Source organism: Hyperolius riggenbachi, chromosome 11, assembly GCF_040937935.1.
Source record: "Hyperolius riggenbachi isolate aHypRig1 chromosome 11, aHypRig1.pri, whole genome shotgun sequence".
NCBI classification, from domain to species: domain Eukaryota; kingdom Metazoa; phylum Chordata; class Amphibia; order Anura; family Hyperoliidae; genus Hyperolius; species Hyperolius riggenbachi.
The window spans coordinates 53,522,966-53,542,119 of record NC_090656.1 but is presented as its reverse complement, the minus strand read 5'-3'; the positions used below and the strand labels follow the sequence as shown (position 1 = coordinate 53,542,119).

Genomic DNA, 19,154 nt, shown 5'->3' with positions numbered 1-19,154 from the left:
CACAATTCTTACAAGATCCCCTGTAATTTATGTATCTGGATGACAATTATATTTCCAAAAAAAAAAATCTCTCTATCTCCTTCTTATTGTATGTTCTAACTGTCAGCCAACAGGAATAGAGTCTAAAGAAGGCTTACAAGCTGAAGGCTTACTGTTTTCTTTTAAATGAACCAATAAACTAGAGCTTGTATCTTACAGACAGGAAGTTTTGAATCAGCAAGCTCTATTCTCCCGCAATGCTTAGCTATTAAGATAAGGAATTTCACGCACAGGCTCACTTTTTCACCTGAGTTTTCTCCTAGGTGATATTTTCACAACTTATAAAATGCCTTTTACACCACCAGCAAGCAAACAAATACTCAAATAATTTTGACAGTACATTTTCACCTACATTTTCTATTGCAAAGTGCTAAAAAGTTAAAGGACAACTGTAATGAGAGTGATATCTCTCCTGCCTCCCCCCTCCTCACTCACTGCCAGACTCCTCATACAGCACAACAAGCTGCTTTTTCCCAATGATGACCTCTTCACCTCGCTCTCCTCTCGCCTCCTACTCTCACTGCATGCTTTTAGTGTAAACACAGCACAAACATGCTGCCCCTGCAATCTCTGCACCTGATGCAAATGTTTCAGCTTGCTTCATGAGAGAACCGGCCCTGTAAATCGCACTTCCTCGCCTTGGCTGTGTCATTTCCCGCTGCAGCTGTGTCATCTTGAAAAATGTCACTTCATCCCGGAGTGTTTAACTGAAATTAGGCCTATAATTCAGCCAGCAGTGACATTGGAGGAGCGGGGTGACCTCGTCTGGGTCTGCTCTGAGCTTCAGAAATCATTTGTACCCGAACAGAGGAAGGCTCGGATCAAATGTAATGAAATGGAAGGGAAAAAAAACCGCACTTGCTGACTTACTATTTAAAAGACCACTATCGCGAAAAAATGTAAAATTTAAAATACATGTACACAAACTAATAAGAAATATTTTTTTCCCAGAGTAAAATGAGCCATAAATTACTTTTCTCCTATGTTGCTGTCACTTACAGTAGGTAGTAGAAATCTGACATAACCGTTTTCAACCAGCTTAGGTCCTCATGGGGGATTCTAAGCATGGCCTTTAGTCTTTAAAGGGGAACTGAAGTAAGATGTATACGGAGGCTGCCATATTTATTTCCTTTTAATCAATACCAGTTGCCTGGCAGCCCTGCTGGTCTATTTCTCTGCAGTAGTATCTGAATAACACCAGAAACAAGCATGCAGCTAGTCTTGTCAGATTTGACTTTAAAGTCTGAAACACCTGATCTGCTGCATGCTTGTTCAGGGGCTATGGCTAAAAGTATTAGAGGCAGAGGATCAGCAGGGCTGCCAGGCAACTGGTATTGATTAAAAGGAAATAAATATGGCAGCCTCCATATACCTCTCTCTTCAGTTCCCCTTTAAAAATACACTACCTGCAAAGGACTTATACAAATATGCTGGCTAGTCTCCCTGCTCGCTGCACACTTTTTTGGCAGTTGGATGGAGCAGCTGCCATTCACTAAGCGCTTTTGAAAATAAATAGTAGTAAAAACGTTTCTGTACCGTGTTAGCCAAACAATATATGTAGGTAGAAAAAACCAAAGTCTTGTAAAAGTAATACCTTTTAATGGCTAACTGATAAAGTTAAATAATAAAAAATAAATAAAACACTGTGAACCCCCATGAGGAGATGGGCTAGTCCAAATCTTGTCGGTTCTGTCAGATTTCTGCTACCTACGGCAAGTCACGGCAACATATGACAAAAGTAAGCACATTTTACTCTGGAAGAAATTTACTTCTTATATGTATATGTTTACATAAATGTAAATATATGTTTATTTATATTTTACAATTTTCGCATTAGTGGTCCTTTAACCAATCAAATCATAAGAAACTAGTGACATCACAGGGGTATGAGGCACTCTGAGATCTACTCCATGAGAGTGTGTGCATTTTACATTCTGTAAGCAAACCTCAAGCAAAGTGGTTATTTATATGGGCATCTTGGTTAAAATGAACTTCAACCAAGAATTGGACTTCATCCCAATCAGTAGCTGATACCCCCTTTGCCATGAGAAATCTTTACCTTTCCTTGAATAGATTATCAGGGTCAGGACCGTTTCTTGGTCAGTACGGACAGGGGGACCGCCCTGGGTACAGACTGGCAAGTAGAAGAAGGGGGGCACAGGCAGAAGGAAATAATCGTTAGGGTACCGTTGACGCGCAGTGCAGCAAAATGGAAGAAGAAAGAAGATTACCAAGATGATCACCTTCATCATGTCACCACCGTGTAGGTGTAATGACATCTGATGTCCTGTAGCGGTACTGCAGGCTGTCAGTGCGCGGCGCCCATGGAGGAGCAGTGGTGCTCAGCAGAGCTCGAATATTCGAGTAGCTCGAATATTCGAGCTCTTTTTCAGCTATTCGAGCTCGGTATTCGAGCTCCGAATAGCTGGAGCTATTCGAATGGGCTATCCGAGTACACTCGAATAGCCCATTCACTATTCGAGCTATTCGAGCAACCCGGCGCTATTCGAGCTCGGTACCGAGCTCGAATAGCGTCATAGCCCAGATTGATGTCCTTAGAGCCAATCAGAGGGCTCCCAGGCCCTCTGACGGCAGCCAATCACAGAGGGGGACCCTGGCCAGCCCCTACCCTATAAATAGCGGCCGCCATGTTCCGTTTCTCCATGCTTGCCTGAGACTTGTACAGAGAGAGAGTTGCTCCTTTGTGCTTTGGCTTAGCAAGTGCTCTATTGTGATCATTTACCTAGCGTTTTTGCTCACCTACACCTGCCATATACACCTATATTGTTGTTAGTTAGATAGACATTGTATTTTAGTTAGTAGCTTGTGTGTTACATTAGAGACAGGCAGCTGCTGCAAGCTTACAGGTTTAGGCCTCAGGGGGGCCTTGCCTCTGTGGGCAGCTGTCCTCTGTTTATTTCTCTCATCTATACCAGTATTTCTGCTGTCCTTTACTAATAGTATTGTAGTTATACTGTACTAGGAGTAGGACACTCACTGACTGTCACTGTTTATAGGCTACTAGCTAGCTCCTGCGTGTGTGCACTCACTCACTGTCTGTGTGTACACACACTCTATTTCCTTCTGATTACTGATAGATTATTGTTATTTAGTTGTACTTACTTACTACTTACTCTTACTGTACCCGTAGGGACACTCACTGTCACTGTTCATATAGGCTACTAGCTCCTGCGTGTGCGCACTGCACTCACTGTCTGAGTGTACACACACAACACACACTCTATTTCCTTCTGATCGCTGATTGATTATCGTAATTAGTTAGTTGTACTTACTGTTACTACTTACTCTTACTGTACTAGGAGTCTAGGACACTCAGTCACTGTCCATAGGCTACTAGCTCCTGCGTGCGTGCACTCACTGTCTGAGTGTACACACACCACCCACACTCTATTTCCTTCTGATCGCTGATTGATTATTGTAATTAGTTAGTTCTACTTACTGTTACTACTTACTCTTACTGTACTAGGAGTCTAGGACACTCAGTCACTGTGTTCATAGGCTACTAGCTCCTGCGTGCGTGCACTCACTGTCTGAGTGTACACACACCCACACTCCATTTCCTTCTGATCGCTGATTGATTATTGTAATTAGTTAGTTCTACTTACTGTTACTACTTACTCTTACTGTACTAGGAGTCTAGGACACTCAGTCACTGTCCATAGGCTACTAGCTCCTGCGTGCGGTCACTCACTGTCTGAGTGTACACACACCACCCACACTCTATTTCCTTCTGATCGCTGATTGATTATTGTAATTAGTTAGTTCTACTTACTGTTACTACTTACTCTTACTGTACTAGGAGTCTAGGACACTCAGTCACTGTGTTCATAGGCTTCTAGCTCCTGCGTGCGTGCACTCACTGTCTGAGTGTACACACACCCACACTCCATTTCCTTCTGATCGCTGATTGATTATTGTAATTAGTTAGTTCTACTTACTGTTACTACTTACTCTTACTGTACTAGGAGTCTAGGACACTCAGTCACTGTCCATAGGCTACTAGCTCCTGCGTGCGGTCACTCACTGTCTGAGTGTACACACACCACCCACACTCTATTTCCTTCTGATCGCTGATTGATTATTGTAATTAGTTAGTTCTACTTACTGTTACTACTTACTCTTACTGTACTAGGAGTCTAGGACACTCAGTCACTGTGTTCATAGGCTTCTAGCTCCTGCGTGCGTGCACTCACTGTCTGAGTGTACACACACCCACACTCCATTTCCTTCTGATCGCTGATTGATTATTGTAATTAGTTAGTTCTACTTACTGTTACTACTTACTCTTACTGTACTAGGAGTCTAGGACACTCAGTCACTGTGTTCATAGGCTTCTAGCTCCTGCGTGCGTGCACTCACTGTCTGAGTGTACACACACCCACACTCCATTTCCTTCTGATCGCTGATTGATTATTGTAATTAGTTAGTTCTACTTACTGTTACTACTTACTCTTACTGTACTAGGAGTCTAGGACACTCAGTCACTGTGTTCATAGGCTACTAGCTCCTGCGTGCGTGCACTCACTGTCTGAGTGTACACACACCCACACTCCATTTCCTTCTGATCGCTGATTGATTATCGTAATTAGTTAGTTCTACTTACTGTTACTACTTACTCTTACTGTACTAGGAGTCTAGGACACTCAGTCACTGTCCATAGGCTACTAGCTCCTGCGTGCGTGCACTCACTGTCTGAGTGTACACACACTAAATTTACTTGTGATTACTACTGATTATTGTAACTGCTAGTTGTACTTCCTGACTGTTACTACTTACTTACTGTACTAGGGGACACTCACTCAGTCACCTCACCAACCAACCCACTCCATTAAAGTACCCCACTTTTCAGCCGCCCTTTTAAAAAACTTTTCTCTATACGCCCAAAACATTGAAGATGTCTGGAAGTGGCAGCCAGCGCGGTTTGGGCAAGGGGAAGGGCAGCAAGGGAATCAGGAGGAGAGGGAGCAGCATTGTGGCAAGCCGCGGCCGCGGGCGCGCCACCATGCACAGTTCCGCAGCAGCAGCAGCAGCGTCAGTGGCTAACATTCCTCCCATAGCCACTGGCCGTGGACGCCTTGGGCGCCGCCCAGCAGGAGCATCTGCAACTCACGCTGCAGAGACACAGCAGCAGCAGCGTGTAGCACCTGCTCCCATTTTCCTCCAGCCGGGTCGGAAACGTCCCATTGAGGAAAAGGATGCAGACACTGTGGTGCAACTCATGACGGAGGATGAGCAGCCCGCCATCAGCTCTGCATCCGAGGCCTCCACCCTCACCACCACCACCACCACCACCCCTGTTCGCAGCAGCCGCCCAGCAGGGTCTGGGGAGGAGGCCAGTTCACCGTCACTCACCGACCTGTCATTCAGCAGTCTTTTGACCCCAGGCATCATGAGTAAATTGTCTGCTGTTGTTGGCGATCTTGAGGAGGAGATGCTGATGGGCACTTTGGGGGATGAGGGATTGGACAGCAAGACTGTGGCGACAGTCAAGCAGCCCATCCATGCATCAGGAGAGGAGTTTGGGGGGTCCTCATCCCAGCAGGACATGTTTCAGGAGGGGGAGGATGATGATGACCCGGTGACAGACAGAGACTGGGTGCCACCACCTCCAGGGGATGTCGTCCTCAGCAGCTCTGAGGAGGAGGATGCTCTTGTGGGCCTTGCAAGGAGGCGCATCATTGCAAGCATTGGCAGCAGCAGTAGGCAGGTCCCACAGCCTGCTGGTGTCTTAGGCTCAGCAGCAGCAGCAGCAGCATCTGCCAGTACCACCACCAGCCGCACCCAAGCCCCCCAAGCCCCCCCCCCAACCACCACAGGGAGACAGGCAGCAGCGCTTCCATGCCGTAGGGGGATGTTTAAGTCACCAATCTGGCGATATTTCACCATGCCCACTGTGTACAGCAAGTACGCCACTTGCAACCACTCTCAGCGGAAGTTGAGCAGAGGTGCAGACCCCTTAAAGTTCTGCACCAGCTCGCTCATCAACCACCTTGCGGCTAAACATTTCCACCAGCATGAGGAGTTCCAGAGGCTGAAGGCATCTGGTGCTGGCAGTGGCACCACACCCATCACTGCACAGCCTTCAGCAGCAGCAGCAGCAACAGCAGCCACCCGCCCTCCTGCTCCTCCAGCAGCACCAGCAGGAGTGCGGAAACGCACTGCTCCTCCCCCCTCTGCAACTCCTGCCGCCGACACTGAGGCCTGTTCTGGCAGCCAGTCCTCAGTGGCCTCCTCTGCTGTGTCTGCTGATTCCCGTGTCAGTAAAAGGCCACGCCAGAGCCTTTTGAGCGAGTCCTTCCAGGGGGTGGTTAGGGCTCTGCCTCCCAGCAGCCGTCGCGTGCGGCAGCTGAACGGCTTGCTGGCACGGGCCATGTGCTCCCAACTCCTGCCGTACACGCTCGTGCAGGAGGGGAGCGACATTCGTGCGCTGCTTGCTTGCGCAGCCCCAGACTGGCAGCTCCCCAGCAGACACTTCTTTGCCCGCAAGGCCATTCCTGCACTGCACCGCTTTGTGATGGCCAATGTGGAGCGAGGGCTGGAGCACGCGGTTGGTGAAAGGGTCCACGTCACCATGGACTCCTGGAGCAGCCGCTTCGGGACAGGCCGCTACCTGTCCTTCACTGTCCACTGGGTCAGCTTGGTGGAAGGGGGTGAGGATGGGAGAGCAGCAGCGGGCACAGCAGCAGCAGCAACACAGTGGGTGGTGCCACCCCGCAGGGTCAGGGGAACTGCAGCAGGTTCCTCCGATCCTCTGCCATCCTCCGGCACACCTGGCCAAACCCCCCGCCTCAGCAGCAGCGTGAAGGCCCGCCACTGCCAAGCGCTGCTGCACTTGGTCAGCCTTGGGAAGACCAAGCTGACGGCAACCCATGTGTTGGCCAAACTCCAGAAGCAGGAGAGGATTTGGCTGACCCCCAGAGGCCTCAGAGTCGGAGAGGTGGTGGCCGACAATGGGGCCAATCTGGTTGCCGCAATAGACAGGGGAAACCTGACCCACATCCCCTGTCTTGCCCACGTGCTGAACCTGGTGGTGCAGAAGTTCCTGCGCACCTACCAGGGGATGGGCGAACTGCTGGAAACGGCAAGGAATGTTGTGCGTCACTTCCGGCGCTCGGCTGCAGCCTGTGCGAGCCTGGAAGACGTGCAAAAGGAGCTGGATCTGCCACGCCATCGGCTGATCCTTGACGTTCCGACTCGCTGGAACTCCACCCTGGCGATGTTGGAGCGTCTGGTTGAACAGAGGCACGCTGTCAAACAGTACCTTGCCCTGGCCACTGTTTCCGCAGCTCAGAGAAGGGACAAGACCAGCAACATCCCGTCCATCGTCCCCGATGATGACTGGAGGCACATGCAGCAGGTGTGCTTTGTGCTGGCTCCCTTCCTGCAGGCCACAAACATGGTGAGCAGGGACCATGCTATGGTCTGCGAGTGGGTGCCCCTGGTTTCTCTGCTGAACAGGGCCCTCGATGCTTTGCTGGAACAGGGAGCGGCAGCCTTGGACCAGCAGGAGCGGCAACCAGCTGCGCAGTCCACCTCTGAGGGGGAGGAGGAGGAGGACTTGGTGGAGGTCCCTGACCTGGCTGCTGATGAGGGGGATCAGCACAGCGCAGCTGAGTTGGTGCGGGGGTGGAGAGAGGATGAGGCGGCAGAGGAGGAGGATGAGGACAGCACTGACGTCGATGTGCCAGCAGACGTGGCCCGCCTCTTCCCAATGGCAGCGCACATGCTGACGTGCCTGCGCAGGGACCCCAGGGTGATCCAGATGAAGCAGAGGGAGGAGATCTGGATCAGCATGATGTTGGACCCACGCCTCAAGGGGAAGTTGAGCCAGTTCCTGCCGCCTGCAGGAGGAGACCCAGCGCAACAAATAAGGAGCTTGCAGCAGGCCCTTGTTGAGCGCTTGGAGGAAGCCTTCCCCCAGCCTTCCACCTCGACTGTCCAGCAGCCAGCACAGAGGCAGCAGCAGGTGCCTGCATCCAGCAGCAGCAAGCGCCCCACAGACCTGCTGTCTCTCAGCCACGAGCTCTACAGGACTGTAGAGGCTCCGGCAGCAGTGACTAGAGAGGAGATGCATGCAGCAGCATCCTCCTCCGGTCACAGCCAGCGCCTGACCCGCATGGTGGCTGACTACATGGGGTCGTACAGCGGGCTTGACAGCGATGCCCCTGTTGATCCCATGGAGTATTGGGTCAAGCGCATGGAGATCTGGAGCGAGCTGGCGCAGTACGCCCTGGAAGTGCTGTCCTGCCCCCCTTCCAGCGTGCTGTCCGAGCGCTGCTTCAGTGCAGCTGGTGGCGTGGTCACCGAGAAACGCTCACGTCTGTCTCACAAGTCTGTGGACAGACTGACGTTTCTCAAGATGAACCAGGCGTGGGTGGAAGGCGAGTTCCTGGCCCCTGTTGTCGGCGAGAGGGGGACATGAACTGGCTGCCGGAACCATCGTTAATGTGCCTTACCACCCTTTACCACCTCCTGGCTCCTGCTCACTAAGCCAGCCTGGTTCACTTTGACTATTACGTCGCCTGCAGCCACACATTTTACACCTACAGTGGGCTGCTGTGTACTGCCCTTCTGCTGTCTGTCTGTGTTTCCCACTGCCAGGGTACACAGAATTACCTTCTTCTGCTGCCACTCTGCCACCAGCTATTACGTCAAACAATAGCTATATTGGTTGTAAAACCAAAAACCAAAAAACCATTAAAAAAAAAAAAAAAGGTTTAATTTTTCTGAGGTGCCCGGGTTGAAAACTGTGTTGTCCCAGTTGTGTATTGGACACAATGTGGGCTGCACGACCGCTGTCTGGGACCTCCTGTTGTGTTTATTTACAGCCCTGGTATCACCACTAGGTACCAGGGCTATTATGTCACGCTGCCTACCTGCTGCCACACTCACACTGCTCCTCCATACCTCCTCCTGCTGCTGCTGCTGCTGTCTGTCTGTGTTTCCCACTGCCAGGGTACACAGATGATTTACCTTCTGCTGCCACTCTGCCACCAGCTATTACGTCAAACAATAGCTGCTCGCCTACTCCTCCATTCCTCCTCCTGCTGCTGCTGTCTGTCTGTGTTTCCCACTGCCAGGGTACACAGAATTACCTTCTTCTGCTGCCACTCTGCCACCAGCTATTACGTCAAACAATAGCTATATTGGTTGTAAAACCAAAAACCAAAAAACCATTAAAAAAAAAAAAAAGGTTTAATTTTTCTGAGGTGCCCGGGTTGAAAACTGTGTTGTCCCAGTTGTGTATTGGACACAATGTGGGCTGCACGACCGCTGTCTGGGACCTCCTGTTGTGTTTATTTACAGCCCTGGTATCACCGCTAGGTACCAGGGCTATTATGTCACGGCGAGCTGCCTGCCTCATTGACTGCCTGCTGCCACACACTCATCCTCCTCCTCCTGCTGCTGAATTTACCTCCTGCTGTCTTTGTGTTTCCACTGCCAGGGAGCACATACAATGGCGCTTCCAACATGCGTGCGCCCACCAGCTATTTGTTACGCTCAAAAATAGCTGCATTTCTTTAAAAAAAAATTGAAAAGAGAAATACGTGAAGATGATGAAGAAGATGAAAAAGAAGAAGAAGATAAAGAAGAAGAAGATGAAGAAGAAGAAGATGAAGAAGAAGAAGATGAAGAAGAAGAAGATGAAGAAGATGATGAAGAAGATGAAGAAGAAGAAGATGAAAAAGAAGAAGAAGATGAAGAAGATGAAGATGAAGAAGATGAAGAAGAAGATGAAGAAGAAGATGAAGAAGAAGATGAAGATGAAGAAGATGAAGAAGAAGAAGAAGAAGATGAAGAAGATGAAAAAGAAGAAGAAGATGAAGAAGAAGATGAAGAAGATGAAGAAGATGATGAAGAAGAAGAAGATGAAGAAGATGAAGAAGAAGATGAAGAAGATGAAGATGAAGAAGAAGATGAAGAAGATGAAGAAGAAGATGATGATGATGAAGAAGAAGAAGAAGAAGATGAAGAAGAAGAAGAAGATGATGAAGAAGAAGAAGAAGAAGATGATGATGAAGAAGAAGAAGAAGAAGAAGAAGAAGAAGAAGAAGATCTAGAAGAAGAAGAAAGATAAAGAAGAAGAAGAACAAGTATATACAGTAACACTACTGAACAAAATTTAGGACACAACTTCTCTTTCCACATTTTTTTTTAAAGGAACATCCCCACATAATCACTTGCTGTTGTTACTTGGAAAAAAAGATGTTTCTTGCATCATTCACCCTCAAAACAAGTGTTGGAAGCTATTTAAGGCCAATTCGAATAGTCAGCTCGAATAGTGAGCTCGAATACCGACTCGAATAGTGAGCTCGAAGTCCGAGGTCGAATCGAATAGTAAAAATTATTCGACTCGAATATTCGACTGACCTCGAATAATTTACTATTCGAATTCGACCAAACTCGAATTTTAAAAAGGGGTATTTGAGCATCACTATGGAGGAGTCAGCTTTCCTGCTTCCTCCTAGATGAGCGGCTGGTCACTAGTAAGTAGGCAGATCTACTTGTGACCTGTGGCTATGTCACTGTCCCTAAAGAGTAAGGGTTTTGCTAGTCCACAGGGGTGGGGGGGAAGGGGTACAATTTTTACACCCTCTGGGTGCTAAATAGCCGTGCAGCTAGAGTAGGAGTGCACTCCTACAGTAGCTGCACGGCTAAATATTAGCCAGCCGTCAGGATTGTGCAATTTCCATCTGGATGGTTGCCCTTATCTCCTTTTGATGCTTCTGCCATGTTTTATCCATAGGGTTTATAGATTGCGCTTTATACAGTGGCCTGACGAAGGGCTTATTTGTGCCCGAAACGAGTGTGCCGTTGCCTAAACTGAATGTACTAAAGCTTGTATTGTTATTTGTGATTGATAATCCCCTGTTCCTGGATACTTTCTATTGAAACAAGGAGCCTCTTACAGAGACTTTTTTATGGAATTACTTTGATACTAAATAAAGATTTTTGAGATTTTTTTGTACTATATGACCTTGCAGTTCTGCTTGTTTCTTATGGTCCTTTCTACATAAACAATGAATCTATTGTGGGTGAAGTGGATCACCCCAAAAAGGACATTAAAGGTTTTTTTCTCTTTTTATCCTGTAAAAAAGTGCAGCCCCAAATATATTGATATCACCGGTAATTCCGCTAGTTGGGGGTACCGCATATGCATGGCCTGACAGGCACAGAATGCTCCCGGGCCAATGGGGGAGCGCGCGCCCGAACTGCACCTGGGCTGACTGGCACCATTACCAGGCTGCCTAGCGGAGTATCCAGGTAGCCTGGGAAGACGGTGAGGGACTGGTCAGCCTGAAGGGGGCTGGAGGAAGCCCCAGGTATGTATCATTTTTTTTTTATTATTTTGCTGATATCAGGTTCCTTTTAAAGTGGTATTATACTCAATTTTCATCTATGGGATGAAGCATTAAACATACAACATAAATTTAACAGCTAATACCATCTGACTAATTTTGTAGGTTTTTTTTTTTACGTCGAAGGTGCCTGATGAAATAGCTGGCGCCGGTTGAGGCGCCGCTATTTGTAGCCGTCGTTTATATAGCAGGCGGCCCGACACCAGCATATTTATTGGGTGCCAGCGATGCCCAAATTTTCCTTTATAGCTGTAATTAAAATGAATGCCTATGCCATTGTGTGGCAGCCTCTAAGCCAGTTAGTTGTTTACATGCTTCTCCCTCCATGCTCTCCGCAGTGTCCTAGCAAATAAGCCCAGTGGATGGGGTTACACCATGTCCCTGGCAGTAACACAGACCAGCAGCGTGTAGCAAGTCCAGCACTTCCTTGTAATCTGTTATTATCACCAGTGGTAAAAATAGATCTTATTGCCCGTCCGGTAACCAGGCAAGCTGGGAGTTTTCCCAGATAATGTGGCAACAGCGGCTGGGAAGGATGGAGATACAATAAAAACCTTTGCAGGAAAGGAGTTTATTATTATCGTATGTTATCCTAGGACAGGAGGAGATTAATGGACATGCTTTGTATTGGAGGGGAGAAGTTAGAAGGGCTCAGTAAAAGTTTACTTATTTCCAGAAGTAATTAAAACAAATCTGTATAAAATTTTTTTGCTAAATAAGAAAATGCGTAACACCCCCCCCCCCCCCCCCAAAAAAAAAAAACAGCCCATGGGGGTACTTTCCTCGGGATTCGGAAGCCTCTGGATCCTAATGAGGTTGCCTCCATCCTCCTTTTCACCCTTCAGCACTGGCAGCCCCCCGAACATCAGCAAGGTAAATATTTACCTACTGCTATACTGTCCAATCGGACTGCTGCGCAACTATTCCACTCCTGTGTGCTGAAAATTGGCCTAGAGACTAGTAAAAAGGCCCGCCCGTTAGTAAACGGGCGTTAGGACACAACCGCGACCCCCTTCCCCTGAAACTCGTGCACAGACGCATCCCGGTTGCCCATCCTCCACCGCTTTCCAAAGTATATGCACACAGGGAGATGTTGCTTTCTTGGCGGTTGGAAAAAGCTGTTATTTCCCACAATGCAATGAGGTTCAGAGACAGCAAACTGTCAGGTCTGGAAGCGCGGAGACAAGGACAGAGACACAGGGATATAGGGGTTTTATTATAGAGGATAATTGGGGTATTCATTAACAAACAACTTCATTGATAAACCAGCTTATACTACAACCAATGAAAACCAATAATAATAAATAACATAACTAATTATGTTTAGCCTGTCAGTCAAAAGCATAGTGTAACAGTTCAGACACAGAGTGGGTGACACTAGACACTACCCACATAAATTGCATGACAAGGAAGTGGGGGAAGAAACCACACCCGTTTACCAGAGTTCTGCAGATGCAATTGTGCCCCACTCATAGAGATTCTTGTGTCTTTAGACTGTCCCTCTCCCAACCAATCTGCTCCAGGACCAATGACAGGTAAGCAAACCTTCACTTTTACCTGACAATCACCTGCCCTGACACCTCTGTCCACTTCTCTGCACAACACTCAAGGGCAGCCTATACTAACTATTGATAAAAATTGGTGAAAAAAAGATGAAAATTTGCATTACATGAAATCTAGCCCATTGACTAGCATTATGATGTGTCCTAATCCGAATTATCGTTCCTAATAAATGAGATAAAAATAGCATAAATGGAAAAATGCTATATAGATAGCCAGATGTGTCCCCACTATTAGGTAGGCCCCCACCAGTATAGATAGCAGAACATGCTCCCAGTAGTAGGTAGCACCCTTAATCAGTACAGATAGATTGATTTGCGCCCTGTATTAGGCTGCCCCCTCAGTATAGACAGCCAGCCCCATGTACCCCAAGTATTAGGAAGACCTCCCTAGTAAAGATAGCTTGATGTGCCCCCAGTATTATGCAGCCCCCAAACATAGATAGCCCCAATATAGATAGCCCAATGAGCCCACAGTATGAGGTGGCCTTTCCCCAGTATAGATAGCCAGATGTGTACCCCAGTATTAGGCAGCCCCCCTTCCCCAGTATACATAGCCTGTTGTGCCCCCGGTATTACAAAGCCCCCTTAGCATAGATTGCCCGATGTGCCCCCAGTATTGGGAAGCCATTTCCCGACAGATAGCTCAATATGGTTACGTAGTTATAGTATCTACAGTAGTTATTTGAGTTGAAAGAAGCCATACATCCATCAAGTTCAACACTTGCCTGCACCCTCACATATCTCTGTTGATCCAGAGGAAGGTTAAAAACCCTTACAAGGCATGGGCCAATTAGCCCCAACAGGGGAAACAAATTCCTTCCCGACTCCAGATGACAATCAGATAAAATCCCTGGATCAACACCACTGTGAATTACCTAGTAATTATAGCAATGGATGTCGTTCAACGCAAGGAAAGCCAGGGCTGGTTCTAGACTTTTTGCCGCCTGAGGCAAGCTTGAGGATGAAGACCCCTGCTCCCCGGCGGCATTGCAGGAAGTGATTGGCGGTGGAACGCACCGCTGGAACGGAAGGAGGTGAGTCATTGCTTCCCCACCCGCTGCCTGGCTGACACTTATACACAGTGCTGATAGCTGGAGGGGGAACACGGACCGGGTGGGGACCCAGGTGAGGGTTCCGACCCTCCTCCCCACCTCTGTAACCGCTGCCCCCCTCCTTCCAGGCTGCTACCCCCTCCAGGTTGGTGGCCACCCCACGCACGGCCAGGTGGGTGCCGCTGCCGCCCCCCCCCCCCCCCCCCCACTTTGGTCGCCGGAGGAACCTGCCTCACCCCGCCTCATGGGTGGCCTGGGGCTGAGGAAAGCCTCTAAGCCCCTCTTAAATGCAGGTATGGAATTTGCCATAACTATTTCCTGTGGCAATACATTCCGCATTTTAATCACTCTTACTGTAACAAACCCTTTCCCAAATAAATTGCTAAAACCTTTTTCCTCCATGCGCAGATCATGTCCCCAAATCCTTCGCACAAGCCTAGTCTTTACCTAAGCTAGCTGTTACTACCTAAACTGGTGAGGGGTCTGTCACTACCTATACTGGGAGGCACCTGTCACCACCCTGTCACTAATCTTGGGGGGTCCCTGTCTTTACCTAGACTGGGGGGGGGGGGGGTCCCTGTCACTATCTAAACTGGTAAGAAGGCTCCTGTCACTACCTTAACTGGGGGTTCCATCACTACCTAAACTGGATGGGGCTGTCACTACCTAAAATGGTGGGCACCTGTCACTAGTGTTGGGCGAACATCTAGATGTTCGGGTTCGGGCCGAACAGGCCGAACATGGCCGCGATGTTCGGGTGTTCGACCCGAACTCCGAACATAATGGAAGTCAATGGGGACCCGAACTTTTGTGGTTTGTAAAGCCTCCTTACATGCTACATACCCCAAATTTACAGGGTATGTGCACCTTGGGAGTGGGTACAAGAGGGAAAAAAAATTTAGCAAAAAGAGCTTATAGTTTTTGAGAAAATCGATTTTAAAGTTTCAAAGGGAAAACTGTCTTTTAAATGCGGGAAATGTCTGTTTTCTTTGCACAGGTAACATGCTTTTTGTCGGCATGCAGTCATAAATGTAATACATATAAGAGGTTCCAGGAAAAGGGACCGGTAATGCTAACCCAGCAGCAGCACACGTGATGGAACAGGAGGAGGGTGGCGCAGGAGGAGAAGGCCACGCTTTGAGACACAACAACCCAGGCCTTGCATGAGGACAAGAAGCGTGCGGATAGCATGCTTTGTACCACCATGCAGTCATAAATGTAATAAAGATAAGTGGTTCAATAAACAGGGACCACGCGGCAACGCTAACCCAGCAGCAGCACACGTGATGGAACAGGAGGAGGCGCAGGAGGAGAAGGCCACGCTTTGTGAGACACAACAACCAAGGCCTTGCATGAGGACAAAAAGCGTGCGGATAGCATGCTTTGTACCGCCATGTAGTCATAAATGTAATAAAGATAAGAGGTTCAATAAACAGGGACCACGCGGCAACGCTAACCCAGCAGCAGCAGCAGCAGCAGCACACGTGATGGAACAGGAGGAGGCGCAGGAGGAGAAGGCCACGCTTTGTGAGACACAACAACCCAGGCCTTGCATGAGGACAAAAAGCGTGCGGATAGCATGCTTTGTACCGCCATGTAGTCATAAATGTAATAAAGATAAGAGGTTCAATAAACAGGGACCACGCGGCAACGGTAACCCAGCAGCAGCAGCAGCAGCAGCAGCACACGTGATGGAACAGGAGGAGGCGCAGGAGGAGAAGGCCACGCTTTGTGAGACACAACAACCCAGGCCTTGCATGAGGACAAAAAGCGTGCGGATATAGCAGCAATGCTTTTTGCCGCCATGCAGTCATAAATGTAATACAGATGAGAGGTTCAATAAACAGGGACCGGAAACGCTAAACCATCCCAGATGTTCATCGGTCAGGTTACTTGGTTGGGGTCCAGGAGTGTTGCGTAGTCGTTTCCAATCCAGGATTGATTCATTTTAATTTGAGTCAGACGGTCTGCATTTTCTGTGGAGAGGCGGATACGCCGATCTGTGATGATGCCTCCGGCAGCACTGAAACAGCGTTCCGACATAACGCTGGCTGCCGGGCAAGCCAGCACCTCTATTGCGTACATTGCCAGTTCGTGCCAGGTGTCTAGCTTCATGCCCGGTTTCAGGTCCAGCGGTGCCAGCCACAAATCCGTCTGTTCCTTTATTCCCCTCCAAATTTCCTCCCCTGTGTGCTGCTTATCCCCAAGGCAGATCAGCTTCAGCAACGCTTGCTGACGCATGCCAACAGCTGTGCTGCACTGCTTCCACGATCCTACTGCTGCTGGTGCTGGGTTAGCATTTCCGGATGAGGTACAGCTTTGAGATGCGTTGGAGGAGAAGGAGTCAGAGAGGTAGGTGCTGCTGTTGTTATCCAGCTGTTTGCGGCGTGGGCAACACCCGCGCCGTAGCAGGTGAGGAATCGCTGCCAGGCTCCACAAGGTTCACCCAGTGCGCGGTAAGGGAGATGTATCGACCCTGGCCGAACGAACTCGTCCAGGTGTCAGTGGTGAGGTGAACCTTGCAGGCAACGGCATTCTTCAAGCTTCGGGTTATTTAGCTGACCACGTGCTCATGCAACTCAGGCACTGCAGAGCGCGCAAAGTGGTAGCGGCTGGGAACAACGTAACGTGGGATGGCCACTGACATCATGCCCTTGAAGCTGTTTGTCTCCACCACTCGATATGGCAGCATTTCGCAGGCCAGAAGCTTGGCTATGCTGGCTGGCTGTTACTGCCACGGCCCGGGGGTCATTTGCTGGCAATTTCCTCTTGTGCTCAAACATCTCAGAGACAGACAACTCAACCGTAGCGCTGCACACCGAAGGGCTGTTGGTTGTTGTGTTTGATGAACACTGGGAGACCTCAAGAGCACTAGTCCGGAAAGTGACAGTGTCAGCATCGTCTGATGTTTGTGAATGTTGTGAACCACGCAATGGCTGGGCTACTGCTGCTGCTGAGGCGGGTCTGGTGGTGAGTCTGGTGAACCCAAGGGAGGCAGTGTTGCTGGTGGTACCCTGTCCTGCCGCGTTTGCCCACAGAGTGGGATGTTTGGATAGAATGTGGCGGCTCATGCTGGTGGTGGAGAGGTTGTTAATACTTTTCCCCCTGCTCAGGCGGGTCTTGCACACCTTGCAAATCGCCATGGTAACATCCTCAGTGCAGTCTTCAAAGAAAGCCCAGACTTTAACTGGCTGAGGACTCGGACCTCGTGCGTGATGTGCTGGTGCTGCTTAACCCACTGCTGGACGCTTGAGAGGTCATCCAAGTAATTATCTGGTCCTGTTCTTTTGGATCTGTGAGGGTTGTTGTCCTGGACAACATGGGCAGTATTGAGTGGGTTTTCTTGGGTGCTCCCCTGTGGCCTGTACGTGAACCGTCAGGGGAAACACCTCTTCCCTTGCCCCTCCCTCTTTCAACGGATTTCTTCCTCATTTCACTTATCCTTAAAGTACACGCTGACTGGCAGCAGTACAGTGGCAGTACAGAAATGCTATACAGTGGTGGGTGAGCGGTGTACCACTATTGTCAGCAGTGACACAGAGCACAATGCTATACAGTGGCGGGTGAGCGGTGTACTACTGTTCCCAGCAGACACAGAGTGGAAGTAAACACAATGCTATATAGTGTGGCTGAGCCGTGTACACAGAGTGGCATTAAACACAATGCTATATAGTCTGCTATATAGTCACCCCGAACAGGGTGATGTTCTGCAGAACCCGAACAGTGGCAAACACTGTTCGCCCAACACTACTGGGAGGGAACGCAGATTTTAGTACCTAAACACACGATACAACATGTTTTCCGGGGTCGGACTCTGAGGCACATACAGATGGTCCCGATCATCATCCTCATCATACAACTCTTTTCCTGAGTCTGACCCACCCACCACCTCTGCCACCCCAACATCCCCAGACACAGACCCCTCATCGTCCTCAACATTAACTTGGGATGCTGGCCTGAGCCAGACCTCCTCCTCCACATCAGGCCCCATCATCTCCTCAATGGCAGCCCTCATTAATCGCTCTGGCGACGGACTGATGGACACAACGTTCTCCTCCGGGGAGGGCTGCTGCTGACCACTGGCTGCTGGGGTGGATGTTATAGCTTGCGTGGGGCGTTGGCTGTTGCTGTTGTTGGGAGTGCTGCTCACAGCGGAGGTCTCTGGGGAACTCATGTTGAGCTCATATAGTGGTTGACGGTGAGTGGAGTATTACTGATCCCAGCAATATACACACTGACTGGCAGAGTACGCAATGCTATATAGTGTGGCTGAGCGGTGTACACAGAGTGGCAGTAAACACAATGCTATATAGTCTGGCTGAGCGAGCGGTGTACTACTGTTCCCAGCAGAATCAGAGTGGCAGTAAACAATGGTATATAGTCTGGCTGAGCGGTGTACACAGAGTGTCAGTAAACAATGGTATATAGTCTGGCTGAGCGAGCGGTGTACTACTGTTCCCAGCAGAATCAGAGTGGCAGTAAACAATGGTATATAGTCTGGCTGAGCGGTGTACACAGAGTGTCAGTAAACAATGGTATATAGTCTGGCTGAGCGAGCGGTGTACTACTGTTCCCAGCAGAATCAGAGTGGCAGTAAACAATGGTATATAGTCTGGCTGAGCGGTGTACACAGAGTGTCAGTAAACAATGGTATATAGTCTGGCTGAGCGGTGTACACACAATGCTATATAGTCTGCTATATAGTGTCAGTAAACAATGGTATATAGTCTGGCTGAGCGAGCGGTGTACTACTGTTCCCAGCAGAATCAGAGTGGCAGTAAACAATGGTATATAGTCTGGCTGAGCGGTGTACACAGAGTGTCAGTAAACAATGGTATATAGTCTGGCTGAGCGAGCGGTGTACTACTGTTCCCAGCAGAATCAGAGTGGCAGTAAACAATGGTATATAGTCTGGCTGAGCGGTGTACACAGAGTGTCAGTAAACAATGGTATATAGTCTGGCTGAGCGGTGTACACACAATGCTATATAGTCTGCTATATAGTGTCAGTAAACAATGGTATATAGTCTGGCTGAGCGAGCGGTGTACTACTGTTCCCAGCAGAATCAGAGTGGCAGTAAACAATGGTATATAGTCTGGCTGAGCGGTGTACACAGAGTT

General features: G+C 49.0%; 1 protein-coding gene across 2 annotated transcripts in view; it reads left to right on the top strand.

Moving 5' to 3' along the window:
- The window catches only part of RRAD (RRAD, Ras related glycolysis inhibitor and calcium channel regulator), a 117,038-nt gene that overhangs the window by 72,397 nt on the left and 25,487 nt on the right, over nt 1-19,154 (top strand). Inside the window, exon 1 of one of the 2 annotated variants that reach the window (XM_068259858.1) lies at nt 12,597-12,955. The exons of the other annotated variant lie outside the window; for it this stretch is intronic. Within the exon in view, the coding sequence (XP_068115959.1) occupies nt 12,949-12,955 (7 nt within the window). The 5' untranslated portion in view covers nt 12,597-12,948. Of the gene's footprint in view, nt 1-12,596; nt 12,956-19,154 lie in introns of those variants that run through there. 2 annotated transcript variants of the gene reach the window in all.